Here is a 26,117-nt window from a genome sequence, read left to right on the forward strand (position 1 = left end):
TGCACCTGGAGGCACAGAGAACTAGTTGGATAGGCTGCCTGATTCTCTGCAGGTTTAGAGGGGTTATGAGGATAGTTCTTTCACATGGAGGATGGTTAGAATCTGGAATGTGCTGTCTGAAGAGCTGATGAAGGAAGATACACTCACGGCGTTTAAGAAACACTCAGAAGAGTACTTGAACTGTCAAAGCAAACAAGGTTGCAGAAGCAAATGTAAGTAAATGAGATAAGCAAACACGAGGAAATCTGCAGATGCTGGAAATTCAAGCAACACACACAAAATGCTGGTGGAACGCAGCAGGCCAGGCAGCATCTATAGGGAGAAGCACAGTCGACATTTCAGGCCCAGACCCTTCATCAGGACTAACTGAAAGGAAAGATAGTAACAGATTACTATCTTTTGTGTGTTGCTTAAATGAGATAAGATTGGCTTTATTTGTCACATGTACATCAAATCGTTGAAACATACAGCGAAATGCATCATTTTCCATCAACAACCAATGTATTCTGAGGATTGTGTTGCCACCAACGTAGCAACTCATTAACCTTCATCCCTATGTCTTTGGAATGTGGGAGGGAACTGAGAACCTGCAAGAAACCCACAGGGAGGGCAGACAAACTTCTTATAGACAGCAGTGGGAATCAAATCCTGATTGGTGACTGTTGTCGTAGAGAGATTGAGCTAACTGCTATGCTGCCATGCTGTCCCAGATTAGCTAAATGGATGGCAAGGATGTGGTGGACTGGAGGGCCTGTTCACATGCTGTAGGACAATGGAAACTTCTGCTCCACCTTTGTAATTCAGTGCAACTTCAAATTTAAAAATTAGTGATCACTGAAGTTAAAATTATAGCGCATGCCTTTTACTGGCATTCCTCTGGTAGGTCGAAATAAACCTCACGATTCAAATAGCTGATTGTGCTCCTGATTTAGAGGAGTCAGAGCTGACCTTATCATCTCTAAATGGGCCCCAAAGACACTGGGGAGTAGTTAGCTTTGCAATTAGCTCCCCAATTACCTCCTGATGCATGCTGCAGTATCATGTAACGGCTGTAGATTCAGAGATCAAATCCATTTCCATGTTTCAAAGCAACGTCATTCATGGGGGTCCAAATGATGCTGAATCATTGGAAACAGAATGCTCTCCATTTGGATTGTTGACCTAAGAACTTAAGAAATATGAGCAGGGGCTGGTTCCTGTCCTGTCATTCATGAAGATCATGTCTGATCTTCCATCTCATTTAACAACACCTTCTCCTTGATTCCCTTAAGATCCAGTGATCTATTATTGATCTGGGAGGCAGAGTAGAGATCTGTCTCTACCAGTGGAGGTATAAGATGCTCCTAGCCTGCTGAAGTTAAAATTATAGTACATGCCTTTTACTGGCAGTCCTCTGGTAGCTCAAAATAAACCTCACGACTCAAATAGCTGATTGTGTTCCTAACCTGCAGGTCACCCTTGGGCAAGGTGTAGCACCTGCTTAGCCGTCAGGGTCTCATGAAGCCATGGGAGCAGGTTGAGTTGGTTGGGTGAGCAGCTGGTACGTATCACAAGTCCTGTTTATGTGACCACTGACACCAGGCAGAGAATCTCTGAAGAGTATTGATAATGGCTAAGGTCTCCTGTCTTGTAAAGCCACTCCCTAGAAGAAAGCACTGGCAAACCACTTCTGTAGAAACATTTTCCAAGAACAATCATGGTCAAGGAAAGACCATGACTGCCTAGGTCATATGGCATGGCATATAAGGAACAAACAGATCTCTTGATTCTGGGTTTAGATGAATTCAGTGACCAGACTTCCATGATTCCTCAGTTAGAGACCACAAGATATACCACAGGAAAAGAATTTGTTCATTCAACCCATTGAGTCTGGTCTGCCCTTCAATTATGGCCGATTTTGAATTCTGGTAGAGAATTTCAAAGATTCGCCACCTCCTGACAAGAAAAATTTCCACATATCATTCAACATTGCCCATCCAGTTTTCTGAAACTCTGGCCCCAGGCTTTAGCCTCCCCAGTCAGTGGAAACATCCTCCATGCATTCATCCTGTTGAATGCTGCAATTCCAATTTTTTTTAAAAGGATCTCCTTTCAGTCTTCTATAATCCAGAGAATACAAGCTTATTCTACATGATCATCAGGGTAAGAACAGGAAAAATACATCTAGAATCCCTCTTTACTTCTTGTGTCTAATACACAGGAAGTCAAAGATGAGTCTCATTGGACTTAAATGTCCATGCTTAAAGCAATTCAGGAAAATTAGAACTGATTTCATTGAGGCAATTAAAATCCTAAGAGGATGGAGGCTGTTTCACTGAGATGGTGAGATAATAAACAGAGAACAGAGTTCCAGGATAGGGATTTGGCCATTCAGTACCGAGCTGAGAAGAAATTTCTTTGCACAGATCTTTGGAATTGCCTCCTTCAGATGACAACAACAGTATTTGAAAGACATGTACATGAATAGAAAAGGCTAGAAGAATATGGCTCCAACACAGGCAAATGGGATGAACTCAGACAGACAGGTTATCATGAAGAAGCTGGGCCAAAAGGCCTTGTCCCCTACTGTGAAATAACATGACTCTATGAACATGGAAGCTCAATTACTAAGGATATCCACGATTGATAATGATCCATTCTTGGACACAGAAGAAGTCTTGGGGTTAGCACAGGGATGTTGTACAGATCCGAGGGCTTTGGTCTTCAGGAGAGATTGCAAAGGCTAGGTTTGCTAAGGGTTATAAAAATACTAAAGGCAAAGAAAGGACAGACAGTAAGAACATTTTTCCCATGGTGGTGGATCTAACATAAAAGGGTTTATGGTGAGAGGAAGGAAGTTTCGAGGGGATCAGACAGGAAAGGTTTTTGAACTGAGTGAGCACATTCTCAGAGGAGGTGGTAGAATCAGATACAATGACAACATTTTGTAGACACCTGGTCAGGCTCTTGAATAACCAAGGCATAAAGGACTAAAAATACTACGTTTTACTTGTTGGTATACTTCTCTGCGCAGTATCTCCTTCACATGCAGGGGATTGTGTTAGTGTGTGTGACCATTTCAGTACCTTTTGTCATGAAATGTGGGAAAGTGGGTCATCTTCCAGCCCCTTGGTCCAGTTGAAAGATGCATCCTGATTCCTCTGACTCTTTGACCATGCTGGTTTACTCTGGGTGCTCTGGTTTCCTCCCACGCCTCAGAAACATGTGAGTCGGTAGGTTAATTGATCACTGCAAATTCCCCTGCAGTGTGGGATGAGTGGTAGAATCTGGGGGCAGTAGTTGGGAAATGTGCGGGGAATGAAATGGGGGTATGGTAGTATTTGTGTACAGTAATTAAATGGCTGATGATTGCGTGTCCCTAAGATTCTAATGCTCAGGTTGCTGGGGGAGAACCTGACCTCACGTGCCCTACAGAACCAGAGGAGAGTTAGTAATTGAAATGCAGACAACACCTGTGAGGAAGATTGATACATCAGTGTGTACAGCTAAGCAGAGTATGCATGCCATCTCTGTAGGTTTCCTCCCGTTTTAATTGTTGATGGAAATTTTATTAAATAAATGCTCGTATGTCACTGCCACGAATAAAAATCCAACTCAGCCATGCAAGGTACTTACAAAGGGACCTGTGGCACAGAGGTATAATAATCAAATTTTAATTTAGTCTGACGCATCACTTCAACAATGCAAATTAATATGCAGATGAAGAAATCGGGAGTAGGACTGTCATAGAAACAATAATGAGATGCAGTTAGGTTTTTTTTTCCCCCTGAACACAAGTAGTTCTGCAGATGCTGGAAATCTGGAGCAGCACACACAAAAAGCTGGAGGAACTCAGCAGGCCAGGCAGCATCATATAACCATATAACAATTACAGCACCGAAACAGGCCATCTCGGCCCTTCTAGTCCGTGTCAAACACATGCTCTCACCTAGTCCCACTGACCTGCACTCAGCCCATAACCCTCCATTCCTTTCCTGTTCATATACCTATTCAATTTTGCTTTAAATGACAATATTGAACCTGCCTCTACCACTTCTACTGGAAGCTCATTCCACACAGCTACCACTCTCTGAGTAAAGAAATTCCCCCTCATGTTACCCTTAAACTACTGGCCCCTAACTCTCAACTCATATCCTCTTGTTTGAATCTCCCCTACCCTCAGTGGAAAAAACCTATCCACGTCAACTCTATCTATCCCCCTCATAATTTTAAATACCTCTATCAAGTCCCCCCTCAACCTTTTACGCTCCAAAGAATAAAGACCTAACTTGTTCAGCCTTTCCCTGTAACTTAGGTGCTGAAACCCAGGTAACATCAATGAAACTTCCTCCTATGGATATTGCCTGACCTGCTGAGTTCCTATATTGTATTTTATGTCTTGTTCCAGGTTACCAGTATCTGCAGTCTTCCCTGTGTCTTGATTGTGGAGAGCATATGGTGATCACTTCCCCTGGGTCCTCTCCTTCTTCCATTTCTCCTATTGTCCTCACTCCTCCCCTATCACATTCCTTCCTCTCCAGCCCTCTATCTCTCCTACCCACCAGGCTTCACCTATCACCTTCTAGATATCCCCCTTCTCTTCCCTCCCCCTATCTTTTTATTGTGTTGTCTTCCCCCTTTCTCTCCAGTCCTGAAGTAGGGTCTCAGCCCGAAACGTCGACTGTTTATTCATCTCCATATATGCTGCCTGACCCGCAGAGTTCATCCAGCATTTTCTGTGTGTTGCAATGGTTAGAACAAGATTCACTCCTTGAAGCCAAAAGGGAAAGGTATTGATGTACTTCAGAACTTGAATCAGGTTTACTGTCACCGACGTTAGTTGTAAAATTAGCAGTTTGTGGTAGCAGCACAGTGCAGGCACAGTGAATTACTATAAGCTACAGTAAAATATAAATAAATGCATGAATGAATGAATAAATTAGTGAACAAACAAAGAAGTAAATAAATATTTCAGGTTAGAGTGGATATGCTTAGGAAAGGAAGCCAATAAATATATACAAAATTATGAGTGGCACAGATAGATTAACAAGAAACTTCCCCCAAAATGGGGATATCAAAAACTGAAGCAAATATATTTAAGATGAGGATTAAGAAGTTTAGAAGGGATCTTAGAAACTTTATTTTAGCCAGACAGTGTTTGCAATCTAGAACGGATCTCTAAAAAAGTGATGGAGGCAAGTATTCTTGCAACATGTTAAAAGACCTGGATAAACGCTTGAATCACCAGACATAGTCAAGGGCCAGGTACTGGTAATTGGGATTAGTATCAACATGCAAGATGCTGGAGGAACTCTGTGGATCAGGTAGGATCTGTTGAGGGAAATGAACAGCTGATGTTTCTGATTGAGACATTCATCCAGAACAACAGACATAGAGGAGATGGCCAGCATAAAAAGGTGAAGGGGAGGAGAGGAGGAATGAATAGGTGCATACCTCTTTTGAATTGCTCTCACTGCAATCAGCAGCACGTAATTTCTCCTGAAGCAATGTACTTTTAAATTAACTTAACGATCTACAGATTTCACAATCTTATGGAGGACTTGGCGGACTTAACTCTCAAGCAAGCGGGTATGGCATCTTTAGGTGGATGAAGGTTCATTACCATGGCTGGAATGGAGGCAGGACAGCAGGGTGAGGGATCTCCAAGCCAGGCTGCAACACAGAGGGAATTGGCTCCCTCTACCCAGCATTTTATTCGCAAATGTGCAGTCAATAGTGAACCAAATTGAGGATCTGAAGGCAAGATTGCTGTACTGGAGGGAAATGAGAGATTGTTGTGTTCTATGTGTCACTGAGATGTGGCTTACTCAAAGCATGTCAGATATGGTGATCAGACCCAAAGGATTCTCGATTCACAGAATGGACTAAACTGCTGATTTGGAAAAGGCAAAAGACGGAGGCGTGTGTTTCATGATAAACTCTTGGTGATGCTCCGATGAGACAGCTTTGATGAACTTGTGTTTCCCTGACCTTGAACACCTAACAGTCAAATGGCATCTGTTCTATTTACCTAGGGAGTTGTCCTCCATAATCCTGATTGCAGTTTACATACCACCAGTGGCCGATTATTAACAAGATACTGCATTATGCCATCTTCAAACAAGAAACAGTCCATCCTGATGCATTTGAAACCATATTCGGGGACTTCAACCAGGCTTGTTTGACGAAAACCCTGTCCAATTACCATCAGCATATATCCTGTAGCACTAGAGGTCCCAATAAACTGGATCACATTTATACTAAATTAAGGAATGCCACACCCAGACCACACTTCAGTAAATCTGATCACTTCTCTGTCCTTCTTCTAACTGCATACGGGCAGAGCCTAAAGAGCAAAGCTACAAAGATTTTGACAACAAAGAGATGGTTACAGGAGGCAGAGAGGAAGCTATGAGATTGCTTTGAGTCGGTGGACTGGGCTGCGGCCAAGGATCTTTATTAAAACAATTATAGATGAATGTGTCCCCACAACATCATTCAGACATGTCCCCAATCAGAACCCCTGGATAAATCATGAGATCCACAATCAGCTGAGGGCCAATCAGGAAAGGCATCCAAGTCTGGTGACCAAGGAAGTTACCAGAGGTCCAGGTACGATCTCATGGCTAAAGTGATAATCCTGGACTAAACTTGAATCAACGAAGGATGTTCGACAGTTGTGTCAGGGCTTGAACACTATCACCTCTTATAAAGTGAAATCAAGCAACATAGGTAACAACAAGGCTTTGGTTCCAGGTGAGCTCAATGCCTTCTATGCTCACTTTGACTATCAAGACATGGAGGAACCTTCATGAACTCCCACAGCCCCTCATGACCCTGAGTAAGAAGCTTTGGCTATCTGAGGTTCCCACCTGCTTCAATCAGGCTCCAATTATACCAGTGCCCAAGAAAAATTAGGTAACCTGCCTCAATGACTATCTTCCAGTAGCACTTACATCATAGTGTTTTGAGAGACTGGTGATAAGACATAAACCCCTGCCTGAGAAGTGACTTGGATCAGCTCTTAGTTGCCTACCAGAGCAACAGTTTCAGAGCAGATGGCATCTGAACTGAAAATCCTTCATAAAGTAGTGGATATGGCCCAGTTCATTATGAGTAACACCCTCCTCAACATTGAGCACAGTTGCAGAGAAACAGCATCCATCACCAGGGACCTACACTACCCACTCGCTGCTGCCATCAAGAAGGAGGTACAGGAACCTCAGGATTCACACCACCAGGTTCAGGAATAGTTCTTACCCCTCAACTAACAGGCTCTTGAACCAAATGGGATAACTTCACTGAACTTCACTCGCCCCCATCATTGAAATGTTCCCACAACCTATGGACTCACTTTCAAGGACTCTTCATCTCATGTTCTCAATATTTATTGTTTATGTATTTATTATTATTGTTTATTTATTTCTGATTTGTATAGTTGTCTTTTGCACATTCGTTGAACACCCGAGTTGCTGGTGTCTCTTGTAGATTCTATTATGGATTTATTGAATACACCTGCAAGAAAATGTTGACTATGGTGACATTATTGTACTTTATAATTAACTTACTTTTGAGTCCAGATGAGGAGGGGTAACAGGCAGATGGAAAGGGAAGAGTGTAAGTGCCAACAGAGGCTGGAGGTGAGAGGTGGAGTTTACAAAGGGCTGGAATATGATAAAGGAGTGTGGAGAATGGAATCTTATAAAGTGAGGTGAGGTGGACAGATGGGAACTGAAAGGGGTGTGGGCCCAGTGGCAGAGGGATTATGGGTGATGGGTAGACAGACTGAATGGAAGAGGGTAAAGAAACAGGATGATAGGGAGTTGAATGGGCGTAGTTAAAACTGTAGATCAGGAGGAGTAGGGGGAGCAGTTTACCTGAAATGCGATTTACATAGATAGGTACTCAATCGTTGATCAGGACACAATGAGCTGAAGGGTCTGTTTTTGCTCTGTATGACTATTCTATGACAATAAAATTATGCCGATAGGACTGAATGAGTAATTGAGAAGAAATTCCTGTGCAGCATGGATTAGTTAAATCGTTTCATGTTTGTCTCAAAGTAAATTTATTATCAAAGTCACCTTTACAACCCTGAGAACATCTATAAGGAGAAGTGCTGTCGATGTTTCGGGCTGAGACCCTTCGTCAGGACTAACTGAAAGGAAAAATACTATCTTTCCTTTCAGTTAGTCCTGACGAAGAGTTTCGGCCCGAAACGTCAACAGCGCTTCTCCTTATAGATGCTGCCTGGCCTGCTGCGTTCCACCAGCATTTTGTGTGTGTTGCTTGAATTTCCAGCATCTGCAGATTCCCTCGTGTTTACAACCCTGAGTTTCATTTACTTGTAGGCAATCACAGTAGATCCAAGAAACAGGGAGGAACCCACACTCACCCCCATGTCTCCCGAGGATACTTTGGTCTCAGTATTTGAAGATGACGTGCAGACTGCCTACAAGAGGGTGAATCCAAGATCCAAGGAAAGCATCTGGTCTGGATGGAGTACCTGGCCGAGTACTGAAACCTGCGACGAACAACTGACTGGGTATTCATGGATATCTTCAACCTCTCACTCTGGAAGTGTGTGGTGCCCACCTGCTTCAAGCAGGCTTCAATCGTACCAGTGCCCAAGAGGAGCATGGTAACCTGTCTAAATGACTATCACCCAGTGGCACTTAAATCCACAGTGATGAAGTGTTTTGAGAGGCTGGTGTTGAAGCATATCAGCTCCTGTCTGAATGGTGAATTGGATCCATCCAATTCACCTACTGAAGGAACAGGTCTACAGCAGACAATATCTCGTTGGCTCAACATCTAGACAGTAAAGTTGCATACATCATGATGCTCTTAATCGATTACAGCTTGACATTTAACACCATCATTCCTTCAAAACTAATCAGTAAATTCCAAGACCTGGGCCTCAATACACCTTTGTGCAATTAAATCCTGGATTTCCTCACTTCTAGACCCCAGTCAGTTTGGATTGGTAAAAACATCCCCACCACAATCTCTATCAGCACAGGACCATCACACGGATGTGTACTTAGTCCCCTGCTCTACTCGCTTTACACCGACGACTGTGTGGCTAAGTACAGCTCCAACACCATATACAAGTTTGCTGATGACACCACTGTTGTGGATTGTATCAAAGGGGGTGATGAATCAACATACACGAGGGAGATTGGAAACTTGGCTGAGAGGTGTAACAACAACAACCTATCACTCAATGTCAATAAAGAACTGATTGTAGACTTCAGGAGAGGAAAATCAGAGGTCTATGAACCAGTAATCATTGGAGAATCAGAGGTGGAGAGGATAGGTAGCTTTAAATTCCTGGGTGCCACTATCTCATAGGACCGGTCCTGGACCCATCATATAAATATTGTTGTGAAGAAAGCACGACAGCACTTCCACGTATTCAGGAGTCTGTGGAGATTTGGCATGCCATCGAAAACCTTAGCAAACTTCTATAGATGTGAGGTGGAAAGTGTGCTGACCAGCTGCATTACGGCCTGGCATGGGAACACCAATGCCTTAGCGCAGAAAATCCTACAAAAGGTAGTGGATTTGACCCAGTAAATCACGGGTAAAACCCTCCCAACCATTGAACACATCTACATGAAACATTGTAGATGTTTCAGATCCTCACCACCAAGACCATGCTCTTTTCTCGCAGCTGCCATCAGGTAGAAAATACAAGCGCCTCAGGACTTGCACCAGCAGCTTCAAGAACAGTTACTGACCCTCAACCATCAGGCAAAAGGAGATAGCTGCTCTCATTTAATAACACTGTTATACTGTTATTTCATGCTGGTTATTTATTGCTATTTATTTATATCTGCATTTGCACAGTTTGTTTGTAGTTTAAAGTTAGTGTTCTATAGATTTGCTGAGTATGCCCACAGAAAAAGAATCTCAGGGTTGTACGTGGTGAGATGTATGTACTCTGATAATAAATTTGACTTTGAACTTTTGAAACGCAATAGAATCAAGGAAAGACCACACACAACAGGACAGGCAAACAACCAGTGTGTAAAAGACAACAGACCAAGCAAACACAAAAAGAAAGAAAATTAATAATAAATTGATAAGCAACAAATACTGAGAACATGAGATGAAAAGTCCTTGAAAGTGAGTCCATAGGTTGTAGGAACAGCTCAGTGAAGAGGCGAGAGAAGTTGAGTGAAGTTATCCTCTCCAGTTCAAGAGCCTGCTGGTTGAGGGGTAGCAAATGGAAAATTGCATATGTCACTCCACTCTTCAAGAAGGGAGGGAGGCAGAAGAAAGGAAATTATAGGCCAGCTAGCCTGACTTCAGTGGTTGGGAAGACGTTGAGTTCATTATTAAGGATGAGGTTTCGTGGTACTTGGAGGCGCATGATAAAGTAGGCCAAAGTCAGCATGGTTTAATTAACGGAAAATCTTGCCTATCAAACCTGTTGGAATTCTTTGAGGAAATAACAGGCAGGATAGACAAAGGAGAGTCAGTGGATGGTGTTTACTTGGATTTTCAGAAGGTTTTTGACAAGGTGCTGCACATAAAGCTGCCTAACAAGATAGGAGCCCGTGGTATTACAGGAAAAATACTAGCATGGATAAAGCACTAGCTGATTGGCAGGAGGCAAAGAGTGGGAATAAAAGGAGCCCATTGCTGATGAAAAGTAGTATTCTACAGACATTGGTATTGGGAGTACTCCTTTTCACATTGTATGTGAACAATTTGGATGATGGAATTGATGGCTTTGTGATCAGGTTTGTGAACAATACAAAAATAGGTGGAGAGGTAGGCAGTGTTGAGGAAGCAGGCAGTCTGCAGAAGGACTTGGACAGATGGGGAAAACGGGCAACGAAGTGGCAGATGGACTACCGTGTAGGGAAACGTATGGTCATGCACTTTGGTAGAAGGAATAAAGGTGATGAATATTTTCTAAATGCGGAGAAAATTCAGAAATCAGAAATGCAAAGGGACTTGGGAGTTCTTGTACAGGATTCCCTGATGGTTAACTTGCGGGTTGTGTTGGAGGTAAGGAAGGCAAAGGCATTGTTAGCACTCATTGACTAGATTGTAAGAGCAAGCATGTGATGCTGAGGAATTGGTTCAGACCAGACTTGGTGTATTGTGAGTGGTTTTGGGCCCTTTATCTAAGATGTGCTGGCACTGGAGAGGGTGCTGAGGAGGTTCAGGAGAATGTTTCTGAGAATGAAAGGGTAAACATATGAGGAGTGATTGATGGCTCTGGGCCTGTAGCTGCTGGAGTTTATAAGATTGAGAAGGGATCTCATTGACAATCAGGATGCAATCAGGAGACCTGGATGGTAGTTTGCCTCCTTGGTGCCAGGGTCTGGGATGTTTCTGATCGTGTCCAAGATATCCTGAAGTGGGAGGGTGAGGAGCCAGAGGACATGGTAAGTATAGGTACCAATGACATAGGTAGGAAAAGGGAAGAGGTCCTGAAAGGAGAATATAGGGAGTTAGGAAGGGAGTTGAGAAGAAGGACCGCAAAGGTAGTAATCTCGGGATTACTGCCTGTGCCACGCGACAGTGAGAGTAGGAATGGAATGAGGTGGAGGATAAATGTGTGGCTGAGGGATTGGAGCAGGGGGCAGGGATTCAAAGTTTCTGGATCATTGGGACCTCTTTTGGGGCAGGTGTGACCTGTACAAAAAGGACAGGTTACACTTGAATCCTAGGGGGACCAAAACCCTGGCGGGAAGGTTTAATAGAGCTGTCAGGGAGGGTTTAAACTAATTTGGCAGGGGGATGGGAACCGGAATGATGGAGCGGAGCAGAGGGAAAACAGAAATAGATCCAAGGTAGTGAGCAGTAAGGATGTCAGGAAGGACAGGCAGGCAGGTGATGGAGCAAATTTGCAGCCATTGGGATGAGTTGTAGTGCAATAAAGTTGCAGTGCAATCAATGCAAGAAGTGCCAAATACTGGACTTAAGGTGTTATACTTAAGTGCATGCAGCATAAGGAATAAGGTGGATGATCTTGTTGTACAGCTACAGATTGGCAGGTATGATATTGTGGCCATCACTGAGACGTGGCTAAAGGATGCTTGTCTCTGGGATCTGAACGTCCAAGGATACATGGTGTATCGGAAGGATAGGCAGGGAGGTAGAGGGGATGGTGTGACTTTAATGGTAAGAAATGATACTAAAGCATTAGAAAGAGTTGACATAGGATTGGAAGGAACAGAATCTTTGTGGGTTGAGCTCAGAAATCGCAGGGGTAAAAGGACCCTCATGGCAGTTATCTACAGGCCTCCAAACAGCTGCAGTGATGTGGACTACAAATTACAACAGGAAATGGAAAAGGCTTGCCAGAAGGGCAGTGTTATGATAATTTTGGGGGATTTTAACATGCGAGTGGATTGGGAAAATCAGGTCGGCACTGGATCTCAAGAGCGAGAATTTGTAGAATGTCTACGAGATGGCTTTTTAGAACAGCTTGTTGTTGAGCCCACTGGGGGATCGGCTGTACTGGATTGGGTATTGTGTAAAGAACCAGAGGTGATTAGAGAGATGGAAGTGAAGGAACCCTTAGGAGGCAGTGATCACAACATGATTGAGTTCACTGTGAAATTTGAGAAAGAGAAGCCGAAATCCGATGTGTCGGTATTTCAGTGGAGTAAAGAAAATTACAGCGGCATGAGAGAGGAACAGGCCAAGGTTGACTGGAAAGGGACACTAGCGGGAAGGATGGCAGAGCAGCAGTGGCTGGAGTTTATGCGAGAAGTGAGGAGGGTGCAAGACAGATATATTCCAAGGAAGAGGAAATTTTCGAATGGGAAAAGGATGCAACCGTGGCTGACAAGAGAAGTCAAAGCCAAAGTAAAAGCAAAGCAGAGGGCATACAAGGAAGCAAAAATTAATGGGAAGACAGAGGATTGGAAAGTTTTTAAAAGCTTACAAAAGGAAACTAAGAAGGTCATTAAGAGGGAAAAGATGAACTATGAAAGGAAACTAGCAAATAGTATCAAAGAGATTACTAAAAACTTCTTCAAGCATATAAGGAGGACAGGCAAGAGTAGATATAGGACCGATATAAAAAGATGCTGGAGAAATTGTAATGTGAGATAAGGAGATGGCGGAGGAACTGAACGAGTATTTTGCATCAGTATTCACTGAGGAAGACATCAGCAATATACCGGACATTCAAGGGTGTCAGGGAAGAGAAATATGCGCAGTCACAATTATGGCAGAGAAAGTACTCAGGAAGCTGAATAGTCTAAGGGTAGATAAATCTCCTGGACCAGATGGAATGCACCCTTGTGTTCTGAAGAAAGTAGCTGTGGAGATTGCGGTGGCATTAGCTATGTCTTTCAAAAGTCGATAGATTCTGGCCTGGTTCCAGGGGACTGGAAGATTGCAAATGTCACTCTGCTATTTAAGAAGGGGGCAAGGAAGCAAAAAGGAAATTATAGACCTGTCAGCTTGACATTGGTGGTTGGGAAGTTGTTGGAGTCGATTGCCAAGGATGAGGTTACGGAGTACCTGGAGGCATATGACAAGATAGGCAGAACTCAGCATGGTTTCCTTAAAGGAAAATCCTGCCTGACAAACCTAGTGCAATTTTTTGAGGAAATTACAAGTAGGCTAGACAAGGGAGATGCAGTGGATGTTGTGTATTTGGATTTTCAGAAGGCCTTTGACAAGGTGCCGCACATGAGGCTGTTAAATAAGATAAGAGCCCATGAAATTACGGGAAAGTTACATACATGGACAAAGCTTTGGTTGATTGGCAGGAAACAGAGAGTGGGAATAAAGGGATCCCATTCTGGTTGGCTGCTGGTTACCAGTGGTGTTCCACAGGGGTCCGTGTTGGGGCTGCTTCTTTTTACGTTGTATACCAACGACTTGGATTACGGAATAAATGGCTTTGTGGCTAAGTTTGCTGATGATACAAAGGTAGGTGGAAGGGCCAGTAGTGCTGAGGAAACAGAGAGACTTGGATAGATTGTGGGAATGGGCAAAGAAGTGACAAATGAATTACAATGTTGGGAAGTGTACGGTCATGCACTTTGGTAGAAGAAATAAATGGGCAGATTATTATTTAAATGGGCAGAGAATTCAAAGTTCTGAGATGCAACGGGACTTGGGAGTCCTCGTGCAGGATACCCTTAAGGTTAACCTCCAGGTTGAGTCGGTGGTGAAGAAGGCGAATGCAATGTTGGCATTCATTTCTAGAGGAATGGAGTATAGGAGCAGTGATGTGATGTTGAGGCTCTATAAGGCACTGGTAAGACCTCACTTGGAGTACTGTGTACAATTTTGGGCTCCTTATTTAAGAAAGGATGTGCTGACATTGGAGAGGGTTCAGAGAAGATTCACTAGAACGATTCCGGGAATGAGAGAGTTAACATATGAGGAACGTTTGACCACTCTTGGACTGTATTCTTTGGAGTTTAGAAGAATGAGGGGGGACCTCATAGAAACATTTCGTATGTTGAAAGGTATGGACAGAATGGATGTGGCAAAGTTGTTTCCCATGGTGGGGGAGTCTAGTACGACAGGACATGACTTGAGGATTGCAGGGCGCCCATTCAGAACAGAGATGTGAAAAAATCTTTTTAGCCAGAGGGTGGTGTATCTATGGAATTTGTTGCCACGGGCAGCAGTACAGGCCAAGTCATTGGGTGTATTTAAGGCAGAGATTGATAGGTATCTGAGTAGTCAGGGCATCAAAGGTTATGGTGAGAAGGTGGGGGAATGAGACTAAAAGGGAGATTGGATCAGCTCATGATGAAATGGCGGAGCAGACTCGATGGGCCGAATAGCTGACTTCTGCTCTTTTGTCTTATGGTCTTATGGACACCTATGAAAAATTGAAAGATCTGGTTAGAGTGGATGTGCAGAGGATGTTTCCTAAGGTGGCTGAGTGTAGGACCAGAGGACATACCCTCAGAATACAGACATGTCCTTTTGAAACAGTCATGAGAAGGAATTTCCAGATAAATAGCCAGAGGGGGTGAATCTGTGAAATGCAATGCCATGGATGGCTGCGGAGGCCAAGCCATTGAGTAAATTTAAAGCAGAGGCTAGTCAGCATGCCAAAGGTTTGAGGAGAAGGCAGGAGAATGGGATTGAGCAGGGTAATAAATCAGCAATGATGGAATGGTGGAACAAATTCGATGAGCCAAGATGCCTAATTCTCATCCTTTGTCTTATGGTCTTGTTGTCTGAACCTGATAGTGTGGGTCCTTGGACCCCTGCACCTTCTTCTTGATGGCAGCGGTGCGAAGAGAACATGGCCTGGATGGTGAGGGTCCTTGATGATGGATGCTGCTTTCTTGTGGCAGTGCTCCTTGTAGATGTGCTCAATAATGGGGAGAACTTAACCCAAGATGGACAGAGCCGTATCCACTACTTTTTTTTAGACTTTTCTGTTCAAGAGCATTTATATTTCCATACCAGACTGTGATGCAGCTAGCTAATATACTCTTCACCGCACATCTACAGAAGTTTGTCAAAGTTTAAAATGACATGCCGAACCTTCACAAACTTCTAAGAAAGTAGGGGACGCTGGTGCTAAGAATGTAATTCTAATTACAGAGAGAGGGCAGGATATGCACTGTACCACTCATGTGAGATTATTTACATTCACTCTTGGGCAAATGGGGATTGAAGCCTGCAGGGCTAAAGGGATGGCACATTCCAAGGAGATCCCTGCAAAGCTCTCTTCTGGGAAGCAATCTCAAAGGTTTAAATGACAAACATTCCTTTCAGCAACTGATGAGCATCAAAGCTGTTCCACAGACAAAGCCGTCTGATTATGGGGTCACTTTCCTCATCAGCAGCTATGGAAGTATTTGAACTGTTAAACGTGCAGTGGAATATTAGATCAGGTCAGAGAGAATGCTAATTTCAGCTACAATTTTATTTCATTATAGCCTTAACAAAATATAATTTATATGAATATTCTCCATCAGCACTATTTCTCACGTATCTCACTCTATGAAAACTGCGGGAGATCTTGTTATGTGTGCAAATGAGCAACGGTCAATGTGAGACTATGTCAAAGGGAAGCCTTGTATTTGCAGATCACCCCTCATGTTTTTAGACCCCAAAGCTGCATGCAGCAAATATGTGTGCATTTGTCTCATTTCCTCACTCTTTACCCATAGTCCTGCAAGTATTTCTCTTAAATTTAATAAATACTGACTGGGCTACAGAGATCACACTTTTTCATCCGTCTGTCTCAGTTTATTGACTTGAAATGTTTTCCAGCACGGATGCTGCCTGAGCTTCTGAGAATCTGCTCTATTTTTTTGTTTTTATTAGTACAGATGGGGGATTGGTCTAACATGTCAACCTGACATTAGGCAGCAAGTTACTCCTTGAGTGTCATAGTGGAATATTAGGATAGAATTTGGCACAGGGAATTTCAGCCTAGAATCTATTTGTCACAGTCCTCACCGTTAATTCCCCATCTTCTCCTAACTCCCTTTGATTGTGCCATGGTTCTGACCATTAATTCCCCATTTTCTCCTAATTCCCTTTGATGATGACACACCTGGTTTTCATCGAGACCTGCAGCATAAGAACACCGGCTTTGCAACCAATAGTTGCCAGAGCCAGATCGTTAGTTTTGCCTGTGTGGTAATTAACATTTCCCGGCTGCTTAGGACTGTGTGTTCTAAGTTTTGCTTCAGCACCGAGAATTACCTGTGAAACTTAGTCTCTGTGTGTCAAGATAAGTTTTCTAAGTTCTACTCCAGTTCTGAGTTTTACTTGTGAAACTCAGTTTCTCCATGTCAAGATAAGTCTTTTAAGTTTTACTTCAGCACCAAGGTTTACCTGTGTAACTCTGTCTCTCTGAGCTAAGAAGAGTTTTGTCTGTGGCTTCTCTTTCTACACTCCGTGCCAAGATCAGTTCTGCCTGTCTCCTGCCTTCCTGCACTCTCTCCTGTTTGCCGTTCAACGCTCACGCCGACGTCTGCACCCTCTGTGCCTGAGTCCTGAGCTTGGGTTCGCCTCATTCATTGCAACACAATTGACTTACAGGTTGATTACTTTTTGGGCTATAGCTGATGCTGGGAAATCACTGATATGATTGGACAAATCTCTTAGGCAGGATGATAGTAACACTTTAGAGACAGTAGGGGGAATTTCCATCTTAATTACTTAGGGAGACAGGGTTGATGATCTGCCAGTTATAAAGCCACTTACGCATGTGTTCATCAGTAACGAGTGGCTAAATTTTTCAGCCAGCTGAGTGGCAAAATGTCAACATTCTGGTCTCTAGAGGTAAAGCTTGTTCTGTATGAACTTCACTTCCTGTATATAAGCTGCTTTTGTTATAATTTCTTGTGAGGGTTAATTCAGATTTTGATTTAAAGCATACATGGTGTAGAAAGATATCCATCTCCATCCCCTCTTTATTTGTCCTGAAACAGTGATATCTGTGAGTCTTAAGCTTTCTTAATATCGGTAAACACTTAGTAGATATACTTTGAAGGAAGTATCACATTTATCATTTATTTCTATTAAGCTATAGTTGTGCCATGAATTAACTCTGGTCTACATGGCATAGTTATGGAAGTGTGTGTGTATATATATATATATATATATATATATATATTACCTTGGTTAACACTGATCGTGAGATTAATCAACAGTATATTAAGGTGTATTAGTATATTCTGTATTGAATTTAATATGTATTTTACCTAACTTTCTGCAGTTTCACTAGTATGATCTTATTAAAAACCCTGAAGAAAGCTTCTGGCTCAGGATGATCAGTGTAACAAATTAACTCCCCAAGTACCATCACTGTAGGCAATCAAAGTTGGTCAAAGTACTTACTATAGGGCTTGCGTTGATGTAGTCCGAATTTGAGTGACTCAGTTCAGCTTTGAGTGTTATTCTGGAGTGGTCATCTGCAGAAAGGAAAATATGTTAGCTCAGCAGTTGAGAAAATCTGCCACCACTTACATTTCCTGCCTCTTCCTCATCACCCAGTCTCACTCCCTTATCTTGGTTGCTGTTTAGTGACATGGGATTCATTTCAACATATGCTGGGCCTTGAGACCCTCACATTGGTACTATTCTTCACATCAGAGTCATGCTCTTTGGCCACCGACCTGTCCTTGCATATTTCCAGCAGACCGTCAATCAAAAGCATTAGCTCTGGATGATTTTCCCCTTCCGCTACCAGAATGGAGGCATGCAGGACTGCAATAAGTGGATAACATGAATGCCAAGTAATTTTTGAAACATCATTTTCCAAATTGTTGCTTGATTTTGATCAATTCTACCAGACTCCGGGGAACATGGCCCAATCTTACTCAATCCCTCTTCACTAGAAAGTCCTCTCATCTCAGAAATTAACTTGGTGATTGATTCACTTTTACTTCCATGGCACCCAACGAGCACACCAGTCACTTATGCTTCAGCTGGCAGCAGAGGGTGATATACTTAGAATAAGACTGTAAGACATGACAGCAGAATCAGGCTATTTGGCCCATTGTGTGTGCTCCATTATTCCATCATGGCTGATTTATTATCCCTCTCAATCGCAGTATTGTGCCTTCTCCCTGTAACCTTTGATGCCCTGACTAATCAAGAACCTACCCTTTAAATATATCCAATGACTTGGCCTCCACGGCTGCCTGTGGCAATGAATTCCACAGATTGACCGTCCTCTGCTGAGGAAATTCTTCCTCATCTCTGAGGCCATTTGGCCCATTGGGTCCCAGGAGCAATCCCATTAATATCATTGTTATTCTTTCTCCAAATCACCACAACTAATTTTTTCTCGCACATACCCATTATCTCCACTTTGGTTCTCTTTGTCATTTACCTAAAATTTGCAGTGGCAAACCCTGTGTAACTTTTAGAGGTGGGAGGGAAACTTGAAACTCACACAGTCATAAAGAGAGTGTGCAAACTCCGAGTGGGCAGCATCAGGGACAAATTTGTGTTTGTGTCATTGCAACACTGTTGTGAACTGAATGCCTTCGCTCTGAAGCAAGAGTCCCTGGAGCTGTAAGGTGCCTGCACTCACTGCACTCAAGGCTCAGCCAGTTGCTGCCAAGACCTCAAATAGGACATAGGAATGGAATTAGGCCATTCAGTCCATCGAGTCTACTACGCCATTTCAATCATAGCTGATTTAAATGGATGCTTCTCCATTTCTCTGAGCAGAAATGACATGCCTTTTCATTTCCTGAGCAAGTACAGCATCAGTATTGCAATGCCCTTCATGGCACTTTTGGCACAGTGTGTGTAATTCTGGTCATCTGTGCAAACTGTACAGGAATCACTCTGAACAAGTGGGTAAACCAGTCAGCAAAGGTCAGTTGCTCGAACCATTGACCTGGCTCAGAGTGACTCATTCAACTATGGGAATTTAGGAGGAAAAATGGTCCCTTGGCCTCTCGATAAGATTTATTTATTTGTTTATTGAGCTACAGTGTGGAACAGGCCCCTTGAGTTGCGCTGCCCAGTAATTCACCAATTTAATCCTAGCCTAACGATTTATAATGACCAGTTAACCTACCAACCTGCATGTCTTTGGACTGTGGGAGAAAACCAGAGCACCCGGAGGAAACCCACAGTGTCACAGAAGAATGGACAAAATTCCTTACAAACAGTGGCTGGAATTGAACCCGGGTCGCTTGTACTGTAAAGCGTTGTGCTAGCCACTACACTGCCGTGTCGCAAGATCAGGACTGACTTGATTGTCACTTGTCTTGGTTTCAATTTCATGGTTATTTAAGCAACTATCCCAAATTACTTGGGCACTTTGTAGCTGCTTTCTTTCCCAAATAACCATACGTCACTTTTCCGGCTGAATGAGAGGAAAAGTCCTGTGCTTAGCAGTGAAGGGGAAAGAAAGGGAATATTGAGGATCAAACTTGGCTTCAGTCCTCAATGATTAATTTACACACTTATACCTGAGAGGGGGGAAGTGTGTGTGTGTGTGTGTGTGTGTGTGTGTGTGTGTGTGTGTGTGTGTGTGTGTGTGTGTGTGTGTGTGTGTGTGTGTGTGTGTGTGTGTGTGTGTGTGTGTGTGTGTGTGTGTGTGTGTGTGTGTGGTACTTTTGGGGGTTCTCATATTTAACTGTCGTTCATTCTTTGGGGCATTTCTCTGTCTTTGTGGATGTTTACAACGAAAAAGAATTTCAGGATATATATTGTATACATTTCTCTGACATTAAATTGGACATTTGAACCTTTGAACAGCTGGTAAAACAACTGCTTCAACAGTTCCAGCATTCTGGTTTCAAACTGGGGCTCTGCGTGGAGTTTTCATGCTCTGTCTGTGACAGCTCTTGTTTCCTCCCTTATCCTCAAACTGTGTGGCTTTGTAGGTTAATTCATCATTGTAGATTGACTCTCACTTTGGTAGGATTGCTGATACTGTGGACAGAATAGGTTATGGGGAGGATTGGTGGGGTAATGGGGTTGCTTTGCAAGCTACCATAGACCTGTTGGGACAAAGCAGTAAATAGGGAAAATTATGGGAAAAATATCTCTGAAGTAAATAGCTTGTTCTTGAATTAAAGTAATACAGGAAATGGGATATTTAAAACCTTACCAAGAGGCAGGCATGTTGGGAAAAGAAGTGAGTAATTGGGAAGTTCTGGGTTTGTTCAGTAGTGTTTGCTGGTTAGTGGACAGGTCTCTAGACTCCAGGTATCTGCTCAAAACAGCCAGGCCATCGCTTCAGGCAAGTATAATTGAACCTCAACTTCCTCTTGGGTTTTGCATTTTGAAGATTCTTGCTCAGTCGTGCAAAATGAAAAATAATTTTCTTCAGATGCAAACGTAAATGACTTTTGGAAGTGAGGTGGAAAGCTCATCCACTACTCTCTGGCAGGTTTAATGTGACCAGTTAAAGACAAATTTCCTTCCCATCAAGTCACCTTGGAGCTCTTTGCATTTCCAATTCAGCCAGTCAGATGCCTACTGTCTGCTTATCACAAAATCTATTTCCTTGCTCTTTTGCCAATATCCTGCAAACTATTATTCCTCACGCATTTACCCACTTCATTTTGAAAGTCAACATTGATTGCAGAATCTATGTAAGATAGTTATGCATCTACAACTTTGTCATAAATATGCAACAGTAAAGATCTTCTCCCACATGGAGACATTAATCCTATCCACACTACCCCCACACCACCTCTCTGCAACTTCAAGCTAACTTTCTTTTCACTCTTGCAACTGGCCTTCCTCCTGAAACGCTGACTCGGCTTTTCTTTCCCGGTTGACTACCTGCTAAGTGTTTCCACCATTTTGTTGTTTTTGATTCAGACTTCCAGCATCTTTTGACTTTCAAGAAGTTGACTTACATGGCACCACAAGTTGAGTTCTATTCTTCTTTTCATTCTCCTCCCTGTCCGCGATGCTGCTGTTGTTTGGCTCTGCCTGGTAGGCACTCAGAGCTTCCCATTCTTTCACCAAGCGGTTTTTGTTTCTTAGGTGATCCTCCATATAGGACTAAAGAACAAAGGGAACAGACGGGATAATGTAATGAGATTCCATTCATAAGCTAACCTTTTAAAATTAATTGGGGAATGGAGGCATAACTTTAAAGGTATACAGTAGCTCACAAAATTTATATCCAAACCCTGCAAGAGTTTCTTTCAGATTTGTTCCAGCACCAGTGAACTTTGACAGGATTTATTGCAAATTCTGTGCTTCATTACAGAATTCCTGTGGCTGTAAGTTATGCTATTGTGTGAAAGCTTCTCTTAAAGTATTTAAGTATCTAAGTATTTGTTATTTTAGTATTTAAAATGCTCTTTTCCTATTTTAATTAAGGACTAATAAAAACATGCAGACAAAATAATAAAGGGACATAAATAGAGTGGATAATGCAAAACATTTTCCTTATTAGAGACCATAAAACCAAAAACATAGGAGCAGAATTAGGCCATTCAGTCCATTGAGTCTGCTTTGCCTTTCCAACATGGCTGATTCCTTTTCAACCTCGTTCCCCTGCCTGCTTCTCGTAACTTTTGACTCCTTTAAAATTCAAGAACCCATCAACCTTCACTTTAAATATACCCAGTAACTTAGCCAGAGATATCAATAACAGGAGGGTCTAGGTTTATGCTGAAGGGTAAGAGGTTTAGAGAGGACATGTTTAAGGGTGAGGCAGGTACTCTCACAACATTACAAAGAATGCTAATCAGGACTTGAAATATCATGGTATAGACCATAAGACCATAAGATATAGGAGCAGAAGTAGGCTATTTGGCCCATTGAGTCTGCTCCACCATTTCATCACGGGCTGATCTAATTCTTCCAGTCATCTCCACTCCCCTGCCTTCTCCTCATATCCTTTGATGCCCTGGTGAATCAATAACCTATCTATCTCTGCCTTAAATACAGCCAATGACTTGGCCTCCACAGCCGCGCATGGCCACAAAATTCCACAGATCTATCACCCTCTGACTAAAGTAATTTCTCCGCACCTCAGTTCTAAATGGATGTTCTTCAAGACTGAAGTTATGCCCTCTTGTCCTAGAATCCCTTACCATGGGAAATATCTTTGCCATATCTAATCTGATCAGGCCTTTTAGCATTCGGAATGTTTCTATGAGATCCTCCCTCATTCTCCTGAACAGGGAATACAACTCAAGAGCTCCCAGATGTTCCTCATACAGTAACCCTTTCATTTCTGGAATCATTCTTGTGAATCTTCTCTGAACCCTCTTCAATGTCAGTACTGTATATCCTTTCTAAAATAAGGAGCCCAAACTGCACACAATACTCCAAGTGTGGTCTCACGAGTGCCTTATAGAACCTCAATAACACATCTCTACTTTTATATTCAATACCCCTAGAAATGAATGCCAACATTGCATTCACTTTCTTCACAACTGACTCTATCTGGAGGTTAACCTTTAGGGTATCTTGCACAAGGATTCCCAAGTCCTTTTGCATCTCTGGATTTTGAATTCTCTCCCTATCTAAGTAATCATCTACCCATTTATTTCTTCCACCAAAGTGTATGACCATACACTTTCCAACATTGTATTACATTTGCCACTTCTTTGCCCATTCCCCTAAACTATCTAAGTCTCTCTGCAGGCTCTTTGTTTCCTCAACACTACCCACTCCTCCACCTACCTTTGTATCAACGGCAAATTTAGCCACAAATCCATTAATACTGTAGTCCAAATCATTGACATACATCGTAAAAAGCAGCGGTCCCAACACCAAGCCCTGTGGAACTCCACTGGTAACCGGCAGCCAGCCAGAATAGGATCCCTTTATTCCCAATTTCTGTTTTCTGCTGACCAGCCAATGCTCCACCCATGCTCGTAACGCCCCTATAATTCCATGGGCTCTTATCTTGCTAAGCAGCCTCAAGTGCAACACCTTGTCAAAGGCCTTCTGAAAATCCAAGCACACCATGGCTACTGCATCTCCTTTGTCTACTCTGCTTGTAATTTCCTCAAAGGATTGCAGTAGGCTTGTCAGACAGGTTTTTCCTTTCAGGAAACCATGCTTGCTTTGGCTTATCTTGGCATGTGCAAGATAGGAGGCAAGCAATTGAGTGCTGGAAAAAGCAATTATTATAAATAAGAATCTTCTTGCTGGCAGAGACAACATGAGCAGAGGAGTCTGATTCCATGCCAAAAGACTCTATGACTTCATGATCTGTAAAGTTTCCTCAAAATTTATCCCAAAATTTATGGAAATCAACACAATATACTTTGCAGATTTTACATGTGACTATATTAGGTATATTTATTTAGGGAAGAGTGTGCTCATTTCTATAAAAGAATGGGTTACTTCATATGTAAAAGAAATTTGTAACCCATTCTGATACAATTGATCTCACATTGGTTGCTAGTGTTGAACGAGTATCACAGGAGGATGCTAAGCCAACTACAGATAGGTAGAAAGATATATTTTGTCAGCTGCCCTTTTAAAAATCCAACAGTGCTTAAAATTTACTTGGTTTCTGTTACTCAGTCGAAGGGATATCAAGTTGTAATTTCAAATTTGAGCTTTTATCTGAGACTTTGGAAGTGATCTGCTCATTGTTGATGTTGAGTAAGAATATGGGTTGATATTTCCAGGTGGTTGAGAGTCCCCCAGGGTTGTAGCTCTCTGACTCATGAGGGCTGCACTTAACAGAGTCATTCCAGAATGAAGCTGTCGTCATTAAAGTCAAAGAGGCCATGCCATACCTTATGGCTGCATTGGCAAGCCTCAAGCTCAGAAACAGACACCCACCCAAGGCATGGCGGCTGTCGAAAACTTTGAGCACAGGCTGTTCCTGGGTTACAAATGCCTGACTTACAGGCACCCCTACATCTGAATATAATTCCATTAATTTATTCAATTCATAAGTCCTCTGTAGGTTCATATAATTCTTATGAACAGCAGAACTTTCAATCTCTCCCTTCAGTAATGGCTTCTTGTCTGTTTTATAAGCTTTTGATGCCATTCATTACATTATTGTGATCTTGTGGTTACTATATTGAATGATTTATTCATTTATGCTTTTTCAACATGGACAAAATTGACTTATGGAAGTCTGTAAAAATGGAACTTATTTGTTATCCAGGGATGGCCTATAGATAAATAAATAAGTGACCAAATAAATAAATTTATAATTCAATTAATTTAATAAAATGTATACTTCTTGCAACTTAACCTTACTCCTTCATAGCTTATTGAAGTAAAAGAGGCTGCAGATTCAAAGTACGAAGTAACTTTATTATCAAAGTTCATACATATCACCATATACAACCCTGATATTCAATCTCCCTCCTGTATGCTGATTCGTCACCACCTTTGATTTGGATAATAACAGTGGTATCCTCAGCAAAGTTAAATATGGCAATAGAGCTGTTCTTAGCCTCACAGGCAAGTAGACCAGGCGGCTAAGCACACAGCCACACAGCCTTGTGGTGCACCTGTGCTGATAGAGGGTGTAGAGGAGATATCGTTGCCAATCTGAACTGACTGGGGTCTGCAAGTGAGGTCATCGAGGATCCAATTGCACAAGAAGGTATTGAGGCCAAGGTCTGGAAGATTTCTGTGCCATGACTAACTTGGTGCAGGTTCAGAGGATGACTTGTTCAGCCTAACTGCTAGAAGATGGTACTCCTTTGTTGGACTCTACAAGGAGTCCAATTTCAGAGTACAAAATCAGCAGAAATCAAGAATTTTGAGCTCATAATGTGTTTGCATCAGTCATTAGTTCCATGTGGTACTGCCAATGAGTGTAATTCCATAGGGATACCCATTTTAATAAAGAATTCCTCTCATAGGAAAAATGCAGGTGCATGGAGATGGTTAGCAGGTCAGGCAGCATCTATGAAACCAGACAGATGCTTCTCCAAGCCTCTAGAACCTGCAGTATTTTGCTTGGAGCTCTTTCCAAGATCTTGAAATGCAAATAAGCTCAAGCACAGACCTATTATTGTTGATTTACAAAGGAGACTCGTCCAGGTAGTAATCTAGTTGTAAGACACCTTGTTTCTATTAGTCTTCATCTATTAGTTATCAAGGATGACGCACAAGATGCTTCTGTGACCCACTAGCTTCTGCATGATTGCTGCAATTTTAGTAGAAAATCAAATCAAGTTCAAGAAATACTAAAAGAAAGACGGTATGTACTGTGCATTATTTTTCAGTTGTGAAGAACACTGACTACCGTTACACAAATGAATTAGAGACATGGGCTTGCAAATCATATAGCACGCATTTAGCATCAGATTGACCCCGTAACATAGTACACTGCAGTAATCACTTCTGTAGAGAAGAAAAAGGCAGCTGTCAATTGTGCACAGCAAGATCCCACAAATGGAGCAATTACAACTTGCTTTATTTATGTTTTTTTAAAAATACTTATTGACTGATGGTTTTATAGTTACTCATTTGCTGGAAGTGCCGGAGACCTTGGGAAGAGAGACTGAGAACCGAGACCCTGGGAACAGTAATCAAGGGCAGAGACCCTGTGAACAGGGATCAATGGCACAGGCCCTGAGAACCGTGATCAAGGGCAAAGACCCCAGGAACACAATTGAGGACAAGACACACTAGCAACAACGAATGGTGTGGAGATGCAAGGAACATAATTGTGGGCAGAAAACCTGGGAGTAAGTTATCAAGAGTAGAGACCCTGATGGAGGGGAGTGACCCCAGAACAGTGAATGAGG

At 42.4% G+C, this 26,117-nt stretch overlaps 1 protein-coding gene across 2 annotated transcripts in view; it reads right to left on the minus strand.

Moving 5' to 3' along the window:
• ptprn2 (protein tyrosine phosphatase receptor type N2) overlaps positions 1-26,117 on the minus strand; it is a 1,015,920-nt gene that overhangs the window by 64,612 nt on the left and 925,191 nt on the right. For both annotated transcript variants that reach the window (XM_059971881.1, XM_059971880.1), the window contains 2 exons: positions 21,282-21,429; positions 17,788-17,861 (listed from right to left, as the gene is read on the minus strand). In XM_059971881.1, coding sequence (XP_059827864.1) covers positions 17,788-17,861; positions 21,282-21,429 — 222 coding nt within the window. The remainder of the gene's footprint in view (positions 1-17,787; positions 17,862-21,281; positions 21,430-26,117) is intronic.

This window comes from Hypanus sabinus, chromosome 6 (assembly GCF_030144855.1).
Source record: "Hypanus sabinus isolate sHypSab1 chromosome 6, sHypSab1.hap1, whole genome shotgun sequence".
NCBI lineage: Eukaryota > Metazoa > Chordata > Chondrichthyes > Myliobatiformes > Dasyatidae > Hypanus > Hypanus sabinus.